The sequence below is a fragment of the Gymnodraco acuticeps genome, unplaced genomic scaffold (genome assembly GCF_902827175.1).
Source record: "Gymnodraco acuticeps unplaced genomic scaffold, fGymAcu1.1, whole genome shotgun sequence".
Taxonomy (NCBI): domain Eukaryota; kingdom Metazoa; phylum Chordata; class Actinopteri; order Perciformes; family Bathydraconidae; genus Gymnodraco; species Gymnodraco acuticeps.
In genome coordinates this window covers 1,383,077-1,405,527 of record NW_022991588.1, presented here as the reverse complement: position 1 = coordinate 1,405,527, position 22,451 = coordinate 1,383,077, and the positions used below count along the sequence as shown (strand labels likewise).

Sequence of the window (22,451 nt, the reverse complement as noted above, 5' to 3'; positions counted from 1 at the left end):
TACTACTTTGTTCTACTCCACTACAATTCAGAGGTTAACCTGGTATTTTTACTCTACTACATTTATTTTTGTTACTTTGCAGATTCTGATTAATGATGTGAAATATAAACAACCCTTAAATCAGACTTTCGTTACACCTGAGTAAAATTCAGCCTTATCAGTTTGTCTGTTTTGCACATCCACCTGTTAATATCTTTGGACGTCCTGCACTAAACTGTTTTATTGTAGAGATCACTACAGTATCTTCTTGATATTTTCTATTCTATATTTCTATCATTGACCCCTATTTTGTATGTAGGCTACTCTTAATATGTAAATGTTTTCATACAAATTAAACTTATTCAACAACTAAATTCAATAACGTGCTTTAACCACTAGGAGGTACGGTTTAGACCAGTGGTCTAGTTAATAAAACATAATAATATCCAGGGCCGCCCCTCCCTACAGGCCAATCACGCAGGCTGCATGGGGCCCCGCCTTGCGCAGGGGGCCCCGCCCAGAGGGCCTCAGCTGCTGTGCGCAGTTCTCCGCTCAGTTCTCCGCGCACCCCCCCGCGAGAGTGAGAGTGCGGCGCACGCCGCTGTGTGGACGGGCCGTGAGAGGTGACAAGAGGAGCACGTTTGTAACCCGACACCGTTGCAATGAATCGACATCTGACCAATCACGGCTTTGATACGGCCACTAGTGCAGGTGAAGAGATGTCGGTGAAAAGACAGTTTCAGTCCGGCGCAAAAAACAAAGCATGAAGAAACTAGAGTATCACTCGAAAGTGGGTTATTGTATGAGTCAAATGTACAACTTACGAATGTTGTATAAGTCAAATTGCCAATTGCCATATTAAAACATCAGCTGCAATTCACGACATGAAGAAGGCAGTCTCTGCAGAGCATACAGGCTAATGGAGATGCAGTTATTTCCAGCATTCTTTATTTACCATTCATTCAAGTATGTGATGCCTTTTATCTGCTAATATACAGGAGGAAGAGTGATAAACTGTCTGTCTAGTTGGCTTACATAACAGTTAAAGTTTACAGCCTAAAAAACATGGAGCATTTGTTCCCCTTTTATTAATTTTTATGTGAATTTGCACATTTCATGGTGATGCTCAGCCTCTCCCCTTAACTCCTAACAGTCATCATCATGTCAACCACAACACAGAGAAATACTGATAGAAATGTGTGTGTAGTTGTTGATACATTGCTGACAGAGGGAACTACATTTGAATACAGATTTAAGAAATATCAGTTTTTGAGCATGTCATAAGCATGTTTTGTCTTGACTATATTACAACTATATTATAATAAAACAATATAGTATTTTTATTATTGAATTGATTATGATTATTATTATCAGTAGAAGTAGTTTATTTGCATTAATTATGTTGTTATCTTTTTGAGGCTAGTATTTGGCAGGAAATGCAAAATTCACCTGTAAACCCATACTGAACGACATACATGCACATTTACCATTTACCTCACTGTATAAAAAAGTAACTGTTGATAATAATAATAAACAGGAATTATATTTGCAAAGTAGCCTACTTTGTTTCCAAAAAAAAAAAGTTCACTCCTGTCGGTTGGGGGGGGCCTCATCTCACAATGTTGCTTGGGGCCCCAAGTTGGCCAGGGGCGGCCCTGATAATATCAAACATAATATGACTATTCACTTTATTGTGAAATTAAAACAGAACGGTAAAGGAAAATACAGTTTCAGTCTCTCAATGTGAAGCTTATGCATTGTACCATAAACTTTTATAGACCTGTAACAGTCATGAGGAGTTGGAAAGGTAGTTCAGAAAATCAGTAATATCTTTAAAAACTACAAAAAAAATCTATCCTACAATTTAGGATTTTACAGAGAGGGTTATTTGTGAATAAACGACCATCTGTAACGTTTGCATTCAACGGGAGCACTAGAGGCCGACAACTTTAAAACGTAATTATAGGTCGCTTGAACAAACGACATATTTGGTCGTAATAAGGGCTTAAACAATCGACCCATTTGGTCGTATGAGTTGGAGGACTTGTTGAAAAAATGTCATCTGTGGAAGCCGTAGTACTGTAAAAAGCACGACCAATCATTTTAGCCGGCCCGACTAAAGTAACTGGATGGCCTACCTGCCTGTCAGCCTTCCATCTGTGCACAAACTTATCTCGTGCCCTCATTGGTCATGTGCACGTTCGTGTGTGTTGGAGGAGGGGCTCTGTAAGGAAGTGGCAGATTTTTTCCGGCTGTGTATTTTCAAATTCTAGCGCACTCGAGCTGTTTTCTCCCAAATTACCTACCCCACCTTTAACTAGCCAAGCAATTATTGAACAAAATACATATTAATTATATTAAAAAGAATACTAACAAAAAAGACATCTCCTTTTCAAAACAAGTAAATATATAATTTGAATAGTTCTTTATTTTGGGAAAAACACTCTTATTGACAACAGTTGGATGAGAGGATCACTTTCTCTATCTAGAAGTGGACAGTGTCACAGTAAACACCTAGCTTTGCTGGGCTCTCTCTTCTAAAGCTCAAATAAGTAGTCTACATTTAAGATGTTCTATGGACGATTATAAGCTAGGCTAATTGCCTGTTTGCTCTAGCTTTATATTATATTTCAGATATGGAAATAGTGTTGATCTTCTTATCTCACTCCCTGCAAAAAAGCAAAAGATCCTTTTTTCTTAAACTGTTGAACTGTTACTTGAGAACTAACAATGAGTACAATATTTAAATAAATGATTAATAAATTGTGCAAAGATGAAAGGTCATATTTCAAGCTGAGGTGAAATAAAAAGTTTGACTTTTCAAAACAGAGGAATAAGGACTGCTCTTTCTGTTAGTAAACACTGCACTGGATGACACATTTTAAGCTGATAAGGCAACTGGAGTTGTGTTTTTGTCCTCCTGGCCTAAATGTAACTTTCCTTGTAACTTTGTCACTTACCTCATAACTTGGTTTTCAATCAATCAATCAATCAATGTGTATTTATATAGCCCAATATCACAAATGTTACATTTGTCTCAGTGGTCTTCACAGTGTGTACAGAATATCAGTATGACAATACGACACCCTCTGTCCTTAGACCCTCACATCGTACAAGGAAAAACTTCCGGAGAAAACCCACAGTTTAAAGGGAAAAATGGGAGAAACCTCAGGGAGAGCAACAGAGGAGGGATCCCTCTCCCAGGACGGACAGACGTGCAATAGATGCCGTGTGTAAATTGAAAAGATAATACATTTGCAACATAGGTAGTGCAAATGTTTGGAAATGCATGTGTGTATAATAGGAAGATGAATCCACGAGGATATCCATCCAGGACTGATGATCCAGGACCACAGCCACGACTCAAGATCCAGGGCTCGCGATCCAGGACACAGGACCGCAGGATCATCCATGACTCCGGATCCCGGTGTATATAGACACCAAAAAGAAAAACATTTGGGGAAGCTGGGTTAATCGACTGCTGGGTGTTGAACAGTTAATCAACTGCTGGGTTTTGAACTGCTCGTGTACAGTTCATTCTTGGATAGCTCTTTTATACTAGTCTTTTATCTCTTTATTTACTACTCTGTCTATCTCTTCTAATTTGTGTTGCCTAAACACCAGATTTTCTCCTCCTGGGATCAATAAAGGGTTATCTTATCTTAAGTCCAATGTTCTCTCTCCTCCTCAGGGAAATCTGCTCATTAGCTGCTAAACGCTCCAGTGCGTTCACAAGATAGTCATTAACTCTTATCTGTGTAGTGTTCGGTGCTGAGCAGGTAGGCAACAACTGGTCTGTAGAGCTTTTGTACTGAAAACAACTTCTTGCTGTGTCCAAAAATGTTGCTGGTGGCGAGAGCAGTAAGACCGAGACAAAACCGTAACGTTGCTGCCAGAAAAGCCAAACAATGAGATGAAAGATGCTAAAACACTTCTTAAGCTGAGGAAGTCCAGAGTTGTGTGATAGATCTCTGTTGGATTATCACTGCCAGCAAGCCCTTTCACAAACAAGTAGTCAGTATTAATGTAAAAATTTGATTGTAGCCAGACAACATTTTGAGCTGCTCAAATACCTGCAACAACATTGAAGTAATTTTGACCTCAGAGTTATTTTTTGATATAGAATAAGAGACGCAGAAGAAATGCACACTATAACCTTATTTAGCAGGAGGGCCTTGTTATCTTAACCATGCTTACTCTTGCATTACAGTGTGAGTATATGAAATGTGTTTATCTCTGCGTATGTTTGTAGGCCAGTCCAACGGGCGTCTGTGCAGCACATGGCTGTCCGATGCATGGTCTCTGCTCCCTGGTCTCTCCTCATTAGCCTCACACAGTGCAGCCATTCCCCCTCTCCCCTTCACCCCCCCCCCCCCCCCTTCCCTCACTACCTTCCACTCACAGTACACACAAGGGGTAGAGCGAACCTTTTGTTTTCTGTGTCTGACCTGCGCCCCATTCCAACCCTCCTCCTTTTTTCTCCTTCTCCTCTTCGCTGACTAAATCTCTTTTCCGGCTCGATTCTGCTGAAAACCATATGGTGTGTGACATCATCAGGGCAGGAAGCAGGGAGAGGGGAATGGTAGAGCAGGGGAGAGATTGGCTTGCCAGGTCTCTGTGCAGTGATGTCAGCAGAAAAGCACTCTGGGAGGCCCGTTGGGGGGTGAGAGCAGAGCAGGTTGGACATTTTTTGCCTTTCACTCCCACCTGGATAATCAGGAGCTAATGGAGGGTAAGAGGAGAGGCACCTTGAGGGAAACTTGATGTCATTTGTGAATGTGTCAGGTCATGAACTTGCTGTGCTTAGCTTACTTTTGTGAGCAGGTGCTGTTGCAACACCAACAAAATGGCAGTATCTGAATCAAAGGAATTTCAGTGCGTTACAAATAAGGTTTGGGCCATCTTAAAATGCTAAAAGGCTTCTGCAGATCATCTGTCTACCTCTTCCTTTTAGTCACTGGCAGTCCCAAATGTGCTCACCAGGCTTTTTGTCTGTCAACCTCCCGCCCTCGCTCCCGCTTTTGTTCTCTGGGTGAACTCTGCAGCTTTGTGTGAGATCCTGGTCTCCATACCATCAGCACCGACACATCCAGCTCTCTATCAGCACACACAGAGATGCACATAAACACTCAGTTGGCGACTCACATAGTCAGCATCTTTCCCCCTCAAACACAAACACACATGCACAAAAATACCCATCCCCTCTGATTAATGGCAGGGTTGGGGAGGGTGCCAGGCAAGGAGGGAAGGCATTAGAGGAGAGAGGGGAGGAGGAAAGAGAAACTGCTGCAGCTGTGGTTTTGGAGTCGGTCTCCGCACCCCCTTGCTGCCCCCTCTCCATCTCCTCTCTGGCTCCTCCAGGGACACACGCCTTGGCCAGGCCCCAGGAACCAGGGAGTCAGGACCAGGCTAAGGGGGAGAAAAAGGGGAACAAGAGAGAAAGAAAGAAAAGGAAAGAAAGGGAAAAACAGAGCTGACCTAATACGAAAGTATTGTCAGACAACACCTACACAAACAGGAGAGTGTATGAGATGTTCCTCAAGGTCTTTTACTGGCAAAATGGTACAAAGGATCACATTTCCAATAAAACTTTTTAAAGTATGTTTTTCTATTCAATAGTAGTGTTGTCATTTGGTTTTATGTTGCAACAAAATCAGTGCTCAGTTTTCTCAGAGTGGAAGAAACACTGATTTGTACAGGGAATAAGGTAAACTACTGTACATGAAAACAAAGACATTCAGTGTGTATAATGTCAAATGATGGGCCTTAGGGCTAGAGCGCAGGACTTTAAAAGAACACACGTTACATTTAAAGATATCGCCAAAACAGTTCACACAATGCTGTTTATCAATGCCAGAGAAAGCTCTTAGTATTTTTGAAGTATTCAGAAGTTGTTTTGTACCACACACATGTGGTATGTGGCGACGTTCACGTGCTGATGCATGTATGCCTGCAAGGTGAGCTTGCTACCCCCAGTGCACTTTTTGTTACTTCAATCCTTTCTTTGTACACAGAGTTTATTTTGTTACCTGGAGCATCAACTCTCCTGTGTTTATTACTCTCACTTCCAGAGGGGGGAGACAAAACCCCCTCACTCCAGCTTGAATGTGCTGTAGGATATCTAAAGATGCCAGCCAGCTTCATTAGAACTTTAAATGTAAGACATTTGGTTTTAGGTGCACACAGTGTGTGAAACAGTCTCACATTTTCAAACAATAAAGCCCTGCAAATGGCTGCAGGGAAATGAAGGTCCTCTAGCATCAGAACACTGCAGTAGATCTGGGTATTCAATGGGAAACAAAATGATTTCCTCAGAAGAAGGAGGGAATCTGTAAGTTTGGCAAGAACATTTCTGGTGACTGTATTCCAAAATCCACTTTTACTTCCCAAAGGAAGATGTGGAATGATAACGATTGAAAGAGAAACTGGTAGAAAGTGAGCAGACACAAGCTGGCTTGCTTCTCTTCTATCATCCTGTCAAAGGCTCTTGTAATACATTAAGCATGTATGCGTACAGAGGTGGACAATTCCCTTTTAACAGGGAAGATGGTGTGATTTGTCATGGATGGGGGAGGTGTCTACAGATGGCTCATCCTTAATACATTTGAGATAAGCTTATCAACCCTCCACTTCATGCATTAACTTATGGCTTTATTATGAGCCTGACTTAACATACACAGGATGTTTGGGTATGCCTGTGCATGCCTAACCCCAAAGTGTGATGTGCTCACTGCCCTGCAGTCCTGGGTTAGTGAGTATTTGAGGCCTATTCTCTCCCTCTTCTCCCCCACTACTCTCAGTGTTTTATGGGCTGTGTGCTGCGGTGCAATGACCTCCCTCTCACCCCGGTGCCACCCAGCCAGTGCAGGATTCAGGCTTCGCATGGCCCCTGCCAAAACCCCATTGCGCCACATCTGCAATCCATAAACGCCAGCCTCTCTCGCTCTTCTACTCCCTCGCCCTCACCGCCTTCGACTCTCACACTCCTCCATTTCACTCTCTCTCTCTCTCTATCTCACCCACTAACTTTATATTTTAATTTCCAAATGCTATGCATCCCCCTATTCACATTCCTACAACTGCTTCCTCCCACCACTTCTGGTTTTATTCATGCTGAACATCAACTGGCTCTTCGCTTATCTCTCACTCCCCCACTGCCCCTTTTTTCTCCTTCCGTTTCTTTTCCACATCCAACGGAAAATTCTCTCACCCATTACATCTTCAGTGGGAGCCAACTAAGTGTGGTGGCAGTGAACTGGGAACCACAAGACATTCCTGATCCAAACAGCACTCAGTCACCAGCGTTCATGTCTCCTGACAGTGGCCCTTGCCAAACACACACTTCACTTATGGGCTGCATTCGGCCTCACCACGTTGCAGTTGGTCCCCTAAATGTTTATCTGTTTGAAATTGATAGTGTCAGGGAAAAATGTAATGTGCGCATCTAAACTACCATTTTTGTACTTGTGTTACTTTCAGAGCATTATCCATCAAGGGGGTAATGAAACCCCCCTTCCCTAGCCATGAACTAGTGGCCAGCAGAACACCACCCCCTCCCCTCCGACTCACATCACTGTTACTGTGCCCTTGAATAAATTGAGTGTTACCTCAAAACTGTCCAGAGCTCCCTGCTTGCCCCCCATGGGCAATAAAGACATTAGTCTTTTTTGATTGTATTATCTTTTTTCTTCAACTTTTTTTAACACAATGAACTTTTGCTACCCTGTTTTCTTGGATCATGTTCTCCTCTCCATCCCAGAGTCTTCACCTTCTGGTTTCCCAGACATATTGGCATGCCTCTGTGGTGCAGTCCCAACACAGCCCAAGGATGAATCATGTTGCTGCAAGCATGCAAGAGCTCAGTTTTATGATATACACTGCAATTCATAAAACTGTTTTCCTAAGCAGGAAAGCACGGTGCAGGAGAGGACACAAAGTATTTCAGTTTAAGTTTGAAAACAGCAAAAGTGTACAACTACATATGATTGGACTTTAAGTTGTTCATACAAGTTTAGGCGAACCACCAAACTCAATGAATCACAGTATACAGGAATATCTAACATAGTGTTTGGAGAATAATTGCTTTTAAAGCTGTTCTCTTGCCCTCACACCGACGTAATGTTGGTGGTGCCATGTGGCCTAAAATAGCTGAGATGGTTTGGGATTTTTGAATTGTGTGCTTTGTGGTAGCTTCATATGATATAAAATTCATTCTGAGACTGGGGATTAGGTAATCTTGTTTTAAGTCAACTGATGCATGTTTTTGGTCAAATAAAATATAAAATAATAATCTTACAGATGCTATTTGTCATGGCCTTAAAATGCCACTTTTCAGTCATTTACATGGATAGGCAAGGATTTCAGTTTGAGAAGTACTTTTAGGTTTTTTCCACAATTATTATCAGATATGAACAACTTGTACAATGTTTTTCCAGTTAGTACCTTTGAGTTGTATTAGACATAAAGCCAAATCGTCATGGCTTGTCTTTGTTATAGGCTTGATACATGTAAAAAAATCCTAATGAGCTGCCAGTAGCTGTGGAAACAGCACTCATTTCATCCTGAAGCCTTCAACAGTCACAGATCTTTGAACCACTTTTAACAAAGTTGAAGTTGCTCATCAGAGTAGTGAAGACACTTTATGAATACTTGTTCATCACTGCCATCTAGTGGCTGAAACAGACTCATGCAGCAAGTTAGAGCTTGAATCCAACGTTTTAATACACATTACACTTTTTGAAAAGGTCATGCGATCACACAGATATAAGGTATTGCCGTTAGTACATTGTGTCTTTCTTGCGTTATCATGCACTATTCCATGTCCAAGTCGTCCGTATCCACGATGATCTCTCTCTTGAACCAGGTTAATGAAGAGGGCACATAGGGGTCATACGTCCAGCGAGGATACACTCTCTTGTACAAATTCATCAGGAGAGTGTCTTGCGAGCGCATTTGATTATCAAATACACACTTCATGTGACCATGTGTTCCTGAAAAGATAAAACATGACAGTTAGAATTGTTAAACTTATAACAGACATTGCTTCAACTGAAAAGTACTTTTTTTTTGTTATGTTCTCACCCAAAGCCTCTTTGATGTGGCCTCTCCTTCCCCACTTTGTCCGCAGCTCAACTGGCTTGAACCACATTATATCCTCTGTAACAGAAAAAAATAATTCACCATGAAGCTTCAAGCCACAAGGAAGTCAATCAGAAGCTATATTTTGTAGTAAGAATAAAAGTATCCAAATGTCATCTTACCCCTGTTGAAGAGCATGTAACGGACCGTAGCTGAGCGCTTGTTTATTTTGAACGGGTGTCCGCTCAGCACAATCCTCTTCAGCGTTACACGCTGAGGGTCACAGCTGAGGAGGCTGCCTGTAGCCACCAAGTCCTGGATGCCTGAAAAGACACAAAAACACCAGAACAGATTATCTAAATGGTAGAAATCAGGACTAACAGACCACAAATGTTATTTACTTATTATTTAACTATACTTATAAATGTTCATCTCACCATCATTCTTCTGTTTGAAGAGCAGGACTCCCGCAGGGTTGAAGGTAATGGGAGCGTACACCGACACCACGGTGGGGGCATCTGGCCTGAGGAAGCGCTCCATCTTATGCTTGTCAGCTAGAGAAGAGCAGAGCCCAGTTTAACACTAAATAACTCATTTACTACTGTAGATGAATATGTTTTTGTCCACCTGCTTCTACATTATTCTGCTCATAAAGTTTTGAATAAAAGAAACCGCTCATTTCACAATGCTTTGGAACTACAAATAATTAAGACAACATGTTGCCATGTAACTGGATATATGCTTTTTTGGATACATGCATCACTAAGTTTATATAATACCAAAATCACGTTCATTATCTCCAGCTGGCTCTAGTAAATGTATTAAATAAAATGTTTAAGCCCAGTCAATAGTAATAGATTGAAGTAATTCTGGTGTGAGCAGAACCTTTACATGTAGTAGTCAGTTATTAGCTACTTGCTTTGTGTAGCTTTCAGTTCTTTTAATTAATGTATTGCTGCTATCATCAAGAGGAGATTAAAGTTGTAATAGTTTGCTCGATTAATAGGTGTTCTACCTGAAGTGTGCTGGGAGAAGATAGGAGAAGCCCTGAACCTCCGAAATCCACAGTGGAACACCAGCTCCTCTTTAGATTTGATGGGCTCTGTGTTGCTGGGGTGTCTCCTCACCAAGAGGTGCATCACCGACATCTGTGCATAGAAGGTCATAAAAGTCAATTACAATCAAACTGAACTGCAACAGTGACTTTGGCTCACATGGACAGATATTATCTCAGACGTACAAGGTTTTTTGGATGTCAAAACAGTGGAACAAACCTTCTGCTCGTGGGGCAAGAGAGACACCATTATCAGAGGTTTGCCTGACTGCACACTCTCCATCACAGAAGAGGGAACATCAAGGATGTGTAGCGTAACATACCAGCCCACCTGAAACAGAAGGGGAAGAGTCAGTGAAGCCACAAGTCTAAGATTGACAAATGAAGACAGCCATCCTTTTTTTTCCCTTACCATGGCTCCCTCTTCCTCTGCGGCGGCCTCAGCCAGTATGCGGTGGCGAGTGCGCTCAAAGCTCTTAAACTGGAAGATGCGTGAGTAGTTGAGGGGCAAGTTCTCCATGGTGTCCCAGGGTGAGGAGCGGAAACTTTTCAGGCCCCTATAGCGCTGGAACCTAGGAAGAGGACGGCAAAAAGTAAATGCTATCAAATGTGTAGTTTTCATATGTATATGTAGTCTGTAATAATAGAAGCAGAACCGACCTGATTCTAGCTGGCATGTCAAGTGGCGTGTCCACCTCATCAGGAAACATTTCATTGGACCGAGCTTCACGGTAGCGTTTAAGGCCTTCTTCCTCTGCCGCCACATCAATGTGCTCATCATATCGCTCATCTACTCCTGTTCGCTCTTCGGCGCACACCTCTTCCTCCTCCTCCTCCTCCTCCTCCTCTTCTTCTTCTGAACCTGGATCCTGAGCAGAGAGAATAAAGTACAATTAGCTTCAATATGCAACATCTTCCCTGTCCCCTAAATGTGACTATTGCCATAATGTAAAAGTAGCTTTGTGACATTGTGAGACACACTGTAGTTTCTGGTTTTAAAAGGATTACACTAAACTAAAACAAGGCGCATCCTGTCTGACTCTCGTCATAACCCCTTGTATTTTGGTGGAGGCAAACATCTCATAGTTATACTGGATATATCAAATAACCTGGAAAGAAATAATAATAATTTGGATCACCAGATAACAACAGGCAAGATTTATCTTTGAGACATAACCTCACATAAGTTCATTTTTTAATTCTCTTGCACATACAGTACTTAATCGAGTCGAGGCATATTGGAACTTGTTTCTTTGCTGTTCTGCATATTTAATCGTTTTGTTACACTCCCATTACAAAGCAATGTTTATACATACACCATTTTTTCCCTAATTCATCAAGGCAGCTTTTCGCTTCTCCATTTTGTCTAAAATGGCAGTCTCGATATTATCCGAACAATGGCCAGACGTACATGGTGGAACACAAGTTCACTCAAAGAGATTCTAAGTATAGAAATTGTATTACAGCCAAACATAAACAAGACTGACTCCGTCACAATATGAGCACTGTTTTGTGTTTGTATGTGTGAATGTGATAAGGAGTAGGCAAAGTATAGGAACCCCTGGTTTGCATATATTTAAATGTTGCGTTGTTCCCAATGTGCCTTCAATGGAGTGTCTTCACTACATCTAGTCATTCATTCTTACAATATGTAAAATTCAACTTCCGTGAGCATTACCTTTGTATAAGGAAATGAATCATCAAAAACGACATTCTTTAAAGTCCTTCCTCAACTTGTAGATTACAGGCAGAGCCAGACACATGGGGGGGAAAACACCCAGCATGAGGTTGATTCATGACCTTTCCAACATCCCCGCTGCAATGATAATAATCATTATCATTTGAAGTACTCTTTTCCCTATTGTTACGCTCTCCTAAATACGTATTCCTGTGCGTTGAAATTGACCTCAAACACATGCTAATAACAATCAAAGATCGTAATAAACCCATTGGATAAGGAGAGTTTCCCCCGACGTCTTTTCAAGCAGAGCTGGAAATAAATAAATGGTCGTCCCCTCCCTCCGTCCAGACGGGAAGTTCTGTTCACAGGACAGGAAGACAGGAGGCTTCTCTCGGGACTCCTGCTACAAACACTATTGTTGTATAGCCTGGCACTGCAGGCCAGAGACAGACACTGAGAAAACAAACAGTGCCTCTCAGTGAGGAGGTGCGTAGACGGCAGGTCACGTATGCACCGAGCCCCGGAACCACTGCCACTGACTCAGAGCTCTTCCTCGGATCACTGTCCTCATCATCCTCCATTACATCACACTGTGACTGCAACTGCACAGTTGCTATGACAACTAGAAGCAGCTAAAAAACCTTGTGCTGAAACTGTTTATTGATAATACATTTGATGAATTAACAATTTCGTCAATTAGGTTATATTTTTCATAAATGTTATATTATTGTTTAAACGCTTGTGTATGGAGATCGTTGAAGTGTGGATGTAGCCTCAGAAACGGATCATGTATCTCTTCAACTCATTTCTCCTGTGTCTCAGGTAAATGCTTAAAAAAAGACTTTGAATGTTTACCTGAGAAACATTGTCCTCATCCTCCATGGCCTCGTCCAACATGTCGTCATCATCGTCGTCCTCTTCACTGCTCTCTTCGTCTATCTCTCCATTACTCTCCTCCTCTTCATCAACAATCCAGGAGGCCTGGTATTCTGATGTTCCTTTAGGGACCTTCATCACACGCTTGCTCTTCCTGGCCTCTAAACAGTGAAAACAATTGAATCCTGTTTATTGGGGTTTCATTGTATAAAGCAATTTCTTTTTTATTCTCCACACTTTTAATCAAGGAGGGCATTTCAGTACACGTCATTTCTGGTAGCCAGAAATGATTTAAAGTTGTCAAGTCGTGGAAAGGTGAACTCTATCATCAGCATCATTTGGTGAACAATTGTGATTGCTCTAACAGCAACAATGTGTACATTCTGTTTGCGCACCTTCAGCTTCCAGGAGCTCTGAGTCTGTTGGCCAGGTCTGCTCTCCTTCCATGGGGTCCACCTCAGCCTCCGCCTGCAGACTCTCCCTGCTGGAGGGGTCCGCTTTCATGAGCACCCTCACTGGGGCCTCCTCCTCGCCTCCATCCTGTAGGAAACACAGATGACTGAGGTAAACTGGAAATGTAAAGAATAATTGACCATTACAAAGTGTTAAAAGTCAAGTTATGCATTTAAAAACATACCAAACCATTTAACAGATTTTTTACGAACAGCATTCAGGTTTACATTTAGAATTGTTCAGCATACTTTAGTCAGCTGCTCTTTAAATTCATTAACAATTTGAAAATATGACACCTTGCTTAGTGTTATAATCGATAACATGACTGCGGTAATTGTTTTCAAGGTTACGTTATTGCTGCATGGTAAGAAAGTTAAAAGTGCAAATTTGTATGCACTCCATTTGTATGCAAAAAATTAAATGTTTTGTGGCTCACATGGTATTTATTGTTATTTGTCTAAATCGTAGTCAACAGAAATCCCTCCCCTACACGTGAACCAGCTGTCGCTGGCAGGGATCTGCACATTATCTCTAAATGAACTCAAATCACCCACAGTGCACTGAGTAGCCCTACATTAATTATAATCAAAGATAAAAAGCTAAATTGCAGCAATTTGAAATGTTTTAAACATATTATTTACGAACTAACAGATAACATCTGACTCGGAGCCATCAAGGCCGCACCTGCCTATTCTCCTGGTTTCCAAAAATAAGGAAGGAATACGGTTGCAGTTACATAATTTAGACAAACAAATGAGTCTAATAGACCAAACTAATGAAATATGACGATTCTGATATGCTCCCACATATAATGGATATAAAACACATTTTCCTTGAAAGCAACACCAACAACGGTCATTTTTCTAGAGCATGTTGACCAATAAATGAACCAACCCAATAGAAGGTTTCAGCTCTAGCCGTTTGATTTCTCTTCACCTACCTGCATGTCAAAGTCTCCTTCCTTGCCAGGCTTTGCAGGTCGGGTTGCTGTTAAGATGAGGGGAAGAGGGTCTGATGGAGCATCAATCTGACTGATCTGAAAGTCTCCATATCCAGTGATGTGCACCAGTCTGTTAACTTGTAGAGGACAACCACGGACGTACCCAGAGACACAGAGTGTGCCCAGGCCAGTGGGTCCAACACCTGTCCCCTCAGCAGGGCTGTTTGCCGTAAAAGACACTTTCTGAGCCAAAAGATGGGCACGTCTGGAGCGGAAACCGAGCTTTCTCTGTCTCTGAGTGCCCAGGTGTCTGAGAAGTAGAGTGCCATCCTGCTCCGAATCCAAAGGGTAGATACGCTCATCAGGGAAACGGATCTCTGTGATTTTCGACAGAGCTCTCTTGGACTCAACCTTTTTCTTCACAGGAAGTTCAGACACACCCTGACACACCAGTGCTACACGGGGCAAATGTAGGAACAGAGAGGAAAACTTAGAAAATGTACACCATAAAAAGCTGAAATAATGCATATAATGGGCTGCAACAAAAATCTATACAAGTGTCAATAAAGGAGTCTAAAAACTTCCAGCACCGTGTTCAGATTTATACCCACCATGACTAGGAAGGCCCTGGGCAAAGAGGCAGGAGAGACAGTATTCTCCATAGTTGTCCCAACCTTCATCAGAGTCCAGTACAAATAAAAGGCTATCTGCAATCTTTGCCACATCCAGCAGGGAGTGTATGTCAGCTGTCCAACAAAAAACATTAGAGAAGCTTCAGAATGGAACAATGACCAAAACAATGACAAACTCGTAAATGAAAGACCTATGCATACAATCTTTAAACACTTGTCTTAATTTGCTCGTTAAATATAGATTTACATTAACAGTATATACATCGTATCATCCAAAATGCTGGACTGTACTTTTGTCTGACTGTTTTTTCTTTTGTCTATGTTGTTTTGATGTCATATTTGAAAAACTAATCACAACATGAATCAAAATAAAAGGTTGAAGTCGCATCACGGTGGTCTGCAACACTGTTAATGCATAAATGAACATCTTTTAAACTCGTAACACATTGCACTTTCGTTCTTTGTAATCAGTTTTCCATATCACTTGATACTGACCCGTGCTGATGCTTAGAAAGTTGAACCTTTGCTTAAAACGAGGCAGAAGCATCCCAAAACTGTCAGTGACTCCACTGATGCACCGCTCCTGAAGTCCGACACCCCCGGCCCCCTCCCCACGTAGCAGTTTGGTAACAGTCCCAGCATCGATTCCACCATGGAGGGACACCACGGCAACCAGGTGAGGAGGACCGTCCCTTGTGCCTAGACGGCGCTTTTCTGTTAGGACCTAAAAAGACATGAGCGGTGAAACTGTGCTGCGACAATTAGGAATTTAAAAGAAGACTTTTCTTTATTTGAAATAAAAAATTACCATGTCTTTCTTATTCTTGCGTAGCTGGTTGGCTTTGTTCCTTCTGTCCATCCTCTTATGCTCCTTCCTCTGTTTTTTAGTAAGGGCCGTCACTGATACTCTACCTGAAAGACAGAAGGATTTATTACTGTGAGGATATGACTGGTGTGGATGTTTTATTGAGCAAAACACAAATCGCAAAAAAAGGCCTCAACTCCTCATAACATATATTGACGGCTGATTTAAATTTGGCAAACTGCAAATAATAACTTTTTGCTTTTGTGCTCTGCTGTCTGGGACATCAATATGTGAAACTATTTAATCTCGTAAACTACAAATGGCATTCCAAGTGGGTGTCCTTTGAGGAAAACCTTTAATGTAACTATAAGCTGTTGCTGGAGATATGTGAATAGTGCAAACAAGATATTAACATGACTTTCTATCGGCTGTTGAGGTTATGATACATGTTTCCAATATCTTAGCTGCTGGGCGGGCGATATATCAATAACACCTGTCTAGTTTGGAGCCCTGCAGCAAAGACTGGCTAGACTTTTTTTCTTCAATTCTAAGTAATATTTATTTAATGCATATGTTTAAGCCATACTTTGATTTGTCATTGTGCTATGTTGTTGGAAACTAAACAATATTCTGACAATTTAAAAAGTGAGTTGTCCCACCTACTGTGGTTCAATTATATCTGACATACTCTCTGTTCAATTGGATCCTCTGTACTTAAATACATCAAATAATAATGTCCATGTTCCTCTTTACAGCGTGTAACTCAAACCCCTATATGTCAAAAATCCGTAACTATGCCTTTGAGCATAGCTATAGCTTTGAAATAGCGTATCATCAAACATTGTGTATGTTGATGTAGGCTGTCAGATTCACATGATAGCTACCCAATTTTTTGGATGGCATTGTATATATAGTCTAAAATTAAATGATGTGATGATAAAAATAAAATAATGTTATCTTACTAATGGGAACTTATTTCGGAAAAAGTATGTATTGAAGTCAATGGAGAGAGAAAGATTGAATTGATTTATTTAAAACAAGGGACAGTGTACATTAATCAACATATTAAAAACATGTAAAAGTACTCGAATTAGCCAAAAGGCTAGTTTTCATCGATAGTCCCTTTGCCAGATGGTGATAGACATCCTAAAAGCAATAATAAAAATACCACAACATTGTTATACCATTGTACATATTTACAATAGATGATATCACTGAATAAGAGCAAGTCATGATAATAAACAAATAAATAAAACATTTACAATACACACACCTACACATCAGTGCTGACACTGTTGGTGGAGAGAGAAAGATTATCTTTCGATCCCGTTTGAATTGTGCCACGAATTACACATATAATGTTTGTCAATTTAAAAGATAATTTTACAAGTCAAAAAAATTAATATGTGTCGTAAAACTGTGAAGTAACACTTTTTTTGTGTGAAACTGCTCAATGAACTAAATCTCCCGTCTCGCACCACACACCAAGACGGCCGTCACGTTGGCACATTTCACTTCTTTCTTTCAGAATGAGGCGGAAAGTATTAAAAGAGGTGAAAATCACTACAAGTCTGGGCATGTTGAGAGCTGTACACAAAAGGGGAGTTAGTCGGGACCGGGATTCGTAGTCTTTCTAGTTGCGTATTATTCATAGTCTTATATTTCAACAGTTTTACCACAAACTGTAACTTTTTTGACATGGAAATTATTATTTAAGATTGACAAACATCATATGTGTAATTTGTGGCACAATTCAAACGGGATCAAAAGATAATCTTTCTCTCTCCATCAGAGGTCGCGTTAACCGAATATTTTCCGTCTATGACGGATTTTTTTTAACAATGACGGACAAATCTGAAAGCAGTCCGTCATTTTGACAGATTAGAACAAACTCGGAACAGCGCCAAAGTTTCCCCGCAGCGAGGCTCCGGTGTTATGCCGTGTTATGCATGCCCTCCAAAAAGGAAATCATACTGATTCCAAACCTTACTGTGCCGTACAAATCATTGAAATGTCTGTGAGTTTTGGCTTTACGCTGTGCACGCTCCCGCGAGGTGCAGCAGCCATGCATAACACGGCCAGGGCTCGACATTAACGACTGCCCGATGGCCCGGGGCCATCTAGTATTTAGCTCGGGCAATGAAGCCTCACCTGCTGGTTGCCCGATCGGGCAATCTATTATGTCAGTATCATGCAGCTCGCGCATCCAGTAATGAGTGACCCGACAGTAAAACTAAACATATCTAAACTAGTTTAGGTAGTTTGAGAGGTCATTAAAATAGCTATGTGTGATATTCTAACCTGAAGTGTGTGTTTTGTCCGCTCACCGCTGCATGTGATCATGCAGAGCTGCGTGTCGAGTCTCGACTCGTCAGCAGCAGCTGATCTCTCTCTCCCGTCAGATTAGACTTCACTCGTGTTTATGTCCATATCGATCAGATCCAGCTAGTTCTAGCTAATGATATTAGCCTGCTTATTAAAAGACACCTAAACAATAAGTGTCGCTATGCAACTGGGTGAGGCCACAAAGTATAGCGCAGCATTATGCATTTGTTTACATGCCCACCGGAACCCAGAGGCATTACCAACAGATCAACGCACAATCAACCCATACAGGACATCTCTTTCTCCACATTAAGTGTTAGACATTAGAATTGACTCTTCTTGTCTGTCACATAAGTGGCGCAACTGAAGCGGTATTGCGCTAAAGGGAAATTATTTTGATCGAAGAGATTTAGATTTGGCGGCTAACGGGAACTCTGACGTCGCCATTTTGTGTGCTTCGCGGATGCGCTCGGCTCCTCTCGACTGCTGCTCGGGTCTGCTCGGTCGGCTTCCGGATGAGGAGGCATTCGTTCGACCAACTTACAGTAGATAACATTACAAACATTTTTAACAGGGGCCATACTAGTGTAAATAACGTTTGTTTTGGCAGTTATAACTGAATGTAATGAATGTAATGTAATTTTTTCCATCTGATGAAGCCTTCATCAGATGGAAAGTGTCTTGACCAACAACTTAAGTATTTCTTATAGCTATGCAGGGCATGCAAGCGAGCAAACACAAACAAGAACAAACAAACAAGTGAAATGAAGAATACAATTGAAATTGTACATTATATTATTGTGGTGGTTCATCTTATAATTCAGTCTAGAGAATGCACCAGACAGCGTAAGACCTGCAAAAATCTAAATGTTCTAGGGGGAGGCCCCCCAAACCCTTCGTGCGTCATTTCGTCCGCGCGCATTTTTCAGGGCAATCTCTATTGGGCTCAGGGCCATCTGTAAATTAGCTTAGATGGCCCACAGGGCCATCTCCCAAAATCCTTAATGTCATGCACTGCACGGCGCATGTGAACTGTCCCCCCCTCCCCCCCCCCGTTGACAGTTCACGAGCATGCTTTCCCCCCCCCCCCCCCCCGTCAGAGTTGTGTAAAAGCCGACAGGTAATTCTGGATTTTGACAGAAGTTTTACGATCCTGTCCGTCAAAATGACGGACAGCGAAAAAGTCTAGCGCAACCTCTGCTCTCCATTGACTTCAATACAAACTTTTTCCGAAATAAGGTCCCATGAGTCCCACCGGAAGGGGAGGGACTTCACCTCTCTATACATAAGAGGCTTCTCAATACTCAAATTTCCCCTCCTCGACTCCTCGGTCCTCCGGTAGTGACCCGGAAATGAATTTCAGCGCGCCATTTTGAAGGACATCTCATTTCTCTAAATGCACTTCGAGGACCGAGCATCGAGGAGGAGCTATATCTGAGGATACACTGATGCATCCTCCACGGCTCCTCCGCGGATGCATTTCCGGGAACGGTGGAGGCGTGACGCACGGCCGGACTTATCTCAGCCAATGACAGCTCTGCATGCACCCCCTCGATATTATTTTAGTAACTGCTTTCATCGCAACGCGATGTTTACAGTGAGAACAGCTGTGAGGTCCGTGCAGAAAACAGAGCAGTGTGTAAAATATATATCACTCAGTATAACAGGCCTACTCTCTTTATTTGCTTTAGTTTAGTAGATAACTACAAACAAAGAGTCGACATTTTTCTAAGACCATTTAGTGCTTCACACATAATAAAAAACACAACGGCTGTAGCCTGATTATGCTTTAGGAGCTGTAGGTGTGTGTGTGTGTGTGTGTGTGGTACAGTGTGTGTGTGTGTGTGTGTGTGTGTGTGTGTGTGTGTGTGTGTGTGTGTGTGTGTGTGTGTGTTGTACAGTGTGTGTGTGTTGTACAGTGCGTAGATACGGCAGACAGACGGGTCTCAGTTGGTTTGGTGTCCTCTGATTACTTTTAATACTTGTAAATACAACTTTTGGCCCGTAATTTCAATTCCCCATTTCAGCGACCAGAGAGAGGGGGGGATATATCCAGTCTCTGATTGTGTTACGTTATTATGAGAGTGCTCTCATACTTTAAATTGTATATATTTATATAAATATATTTGTGTGTGTGTGTGTGTGTGTCCCCGCATCTGTAGCCTGCTATTGTCTCATTATACCGCACTCTCAATGAATTCAAAGTAAATATGTGGGGGAACAATGTTCAGCTGATCTAACAGAGATTATAAAATACAGCGCTATGACAAAACACTCGACAGCTGATGCAGCTGTTGCCACGTAATAATGAACGGACGTCGCTTTAATATGACCACTCAGAGGAGAGGAGTTCTCATTTCTTTAAACGTCTGCTGCTTCCCCTCCTCTCTCCTCGGTCCTCCGCTCGCATCTCCTGTGGGCGGGACTAAGTCTCGAGGAGGGGAGTCGAGGAGGGGAGTCGAAATTTAAGAATTGAGAAGCCTCTATAATTTTTCCGAAATAAGGTCCCATGGACCGGAAGTAGATGGGTGGGCAGTTTCTACTTCAATACAAAAAAAAAGCTCTGATTGGTTTATTATTGGTTTACATGCTTTATAGGTCACTGGTCATTTGGAGAAATATGTACGCAGATTAGTTAGCAACGTCAAGCGGGACGCGAGAAACGGTGGATTTTTAACTCGATTTCTTACAAAGAAGTGTTGATGAACTTCTCCTCATATGACTCCCACTATAAAATGCGCAAGAAGACTCAACACGTGTGCTTGCAGAGTCGTGGGCACAGTCACAAGCAAACAGCGCCTGTTAAGTAACACTTTGTAACGGAACACTGCTTACCTTTGTTTTCTCTCTCAATTTCACCTTTCGTCCGGTGCTTGCCATGTTTGTGGCCTTTATTTTTCTGTTTAAATACGCCGGGTCTGTGCCCCTGTTGTTTTTCCTCATTCGCAGCCATTTTCACCATGTGCAAGAGTCAGAGTACTTCCGCACTGACGCAATGGCGTCATCACAGAAGCGTGACTTCAGGCTTTCCGGAGAGATTCTTCTTCAAAATAAAAGCTTAGGTCATGATCATGTGAACATTATGTCATTCTCCACATCAATTTGCATTAATAAATACTACAATATTACTGTATCAAATGCTTAACATGTAGCAAGTAAAACGTAAACTTTATTTCTAAATTACATTAGTAGTAGGCTACTAAAACTCAAGAAAGATACATTTAGATAGATAGATGGGAGGCGTGTGGTGCAGTGGGTTGAGCGTTGGTGTTCGGATCAGGGGGTCACAGGTAACTTCAAACCCCACTGCAGTCAGCATGTCGTTGTGTCCCTGGGCAATACAGGGACACAACATTGCCCAAATTGCTCCTGTGGGGATTGCCCACAGTATTGAGTAAGTCGCTTTGGATAAAAGCGTCTAACAAGTGACATGTAATGTAATAGATAGGTACTTTATTGATCCCAAAATGGGAAATTATTTGGGATTTGCAGCAAGAGAAGATTACAAATAATGTAAACGTTTTTTCTGCTTAAATCATTCTATAAAAAATGTGAGTAGCCTACTGATGATCACAAATGGAGCTATATGCTGCTTGAGCTCAGGACCACCTCTCAAAAGACGTATACATCTTCTCTTTCGTCCTCTGATATTCAAACCTTGTTCTCATTGCTGTAATGATTTTGCTTAGTTTACTAGTTTGCTAGTCTCCAATGTTCATGCACTTCCATAGCCCACACCGATGCCCATAATTCATGTGCAAGGACTCTTTCATCGCTTAAATAAACTTAATTTTGCCCTAAAATTATGAGGTCAATGCTTTTTTTTTTATTAACAGATTTATAAAATTGGTAGCCAACCTATTGCTTTGCATTTAAAGCCTTATATGGCCAGTCTTATCTGCTTTAGAATATGCAGTTCAATCAGGGCTATTATGGGCTCAAAACAGCCAAATTAGTGTTCAATCTAGGATCTTCCCTCCTCGTGGAGAAGCTCCAAGTTGTGCAACACACATACAGCACCAGTCACATGTGTCATCCAAAGGCCCTCTAACAGCCAACTTGCGAAGAACTTTGCCATGAGCTGGCTTTCTAAACAGGCAAGTTATTGTACAAGCTGAGTTACCATGATAGTGATGGTCAAAGAGAGAGAGATAGGGTTTGAACTTGAGGAGGCGACAGGGCTTTTCTGTTACAGCATGCTCTAACCCACAAATTGCAGAGAAAGAATCAGTAAACAATAGCTGACTATCAGGTATGGCCTGAAGAGAAAAAGTGCTTCTCTTGGACTGCTCATAAATAATTATTTAAGTATGATGTATACACATCCAGTCACATGGCAATATAAAGAAGGCGTGCCAATTGTTTTACATTTTTCTGAAATGAAAAACAATTTGATATACATGACATAATTAATTGCCTAGTTTGAAATGACTTGGTGTATCTGGTTCAAATCCTCAAGTTAAACAAGGTGGAGGGCCTTGAGATGCACTTTTTGGCCTTTCAAAAACAAGCTTAGGTTACTTAGGTTAGGTTAGCTTACTGCTGAGGGTCCACAGGGCACAGCACATAACACACCAGAGAGCAACTCAGTATAGCCAACAGCAGAATATTTGCATTTTAGATAATTC

General features: G+C 41.6%; 1 protein-coding gene across 1 annotated transcript; it reads right to left on the bottom strand.

Annotated features, from left to right (window-relative positions):
• Positions 1-8,675: 8,675 nt before the first annotated feature.
• Positions 8,676-20,826, bottom strand: tsr1 (TSR1 ribosome maturation factor). Its single transcript, XM_034197851.1, has 15 exons — positions 20,659-20,826; positions 15,502-15,605; positions 15,189-15,417; positions 14,673-14,807; positions 14,062-14,516; positions 13,064-13,208; positions 12,648-12,829; positions 10,772-10,980; positions 10,524-10,683; positions 10,332-10,442; positions 10,073-10,205; positions 9,495-9,611; positions 9,240-9,380; positions 9,061-9,135; positions 8,676-8,969 (listed from the first exon to the last, which is right to left on the bottom strand). The coding sequence occupies exons 1-15, from the start codon at positions 20,783-20,785 to the stop codon at positions 8,791-8,793; spliced, it is 2,502 nt and encodes an 833-aa protein (XP_034053742.1). The 5' UTR covers positions 20,786-20,826; the 3' UTR covers positions 8,676-8,790.
• Positions 20,827-22,451: the final 1,625 nt, after the last annotated feature.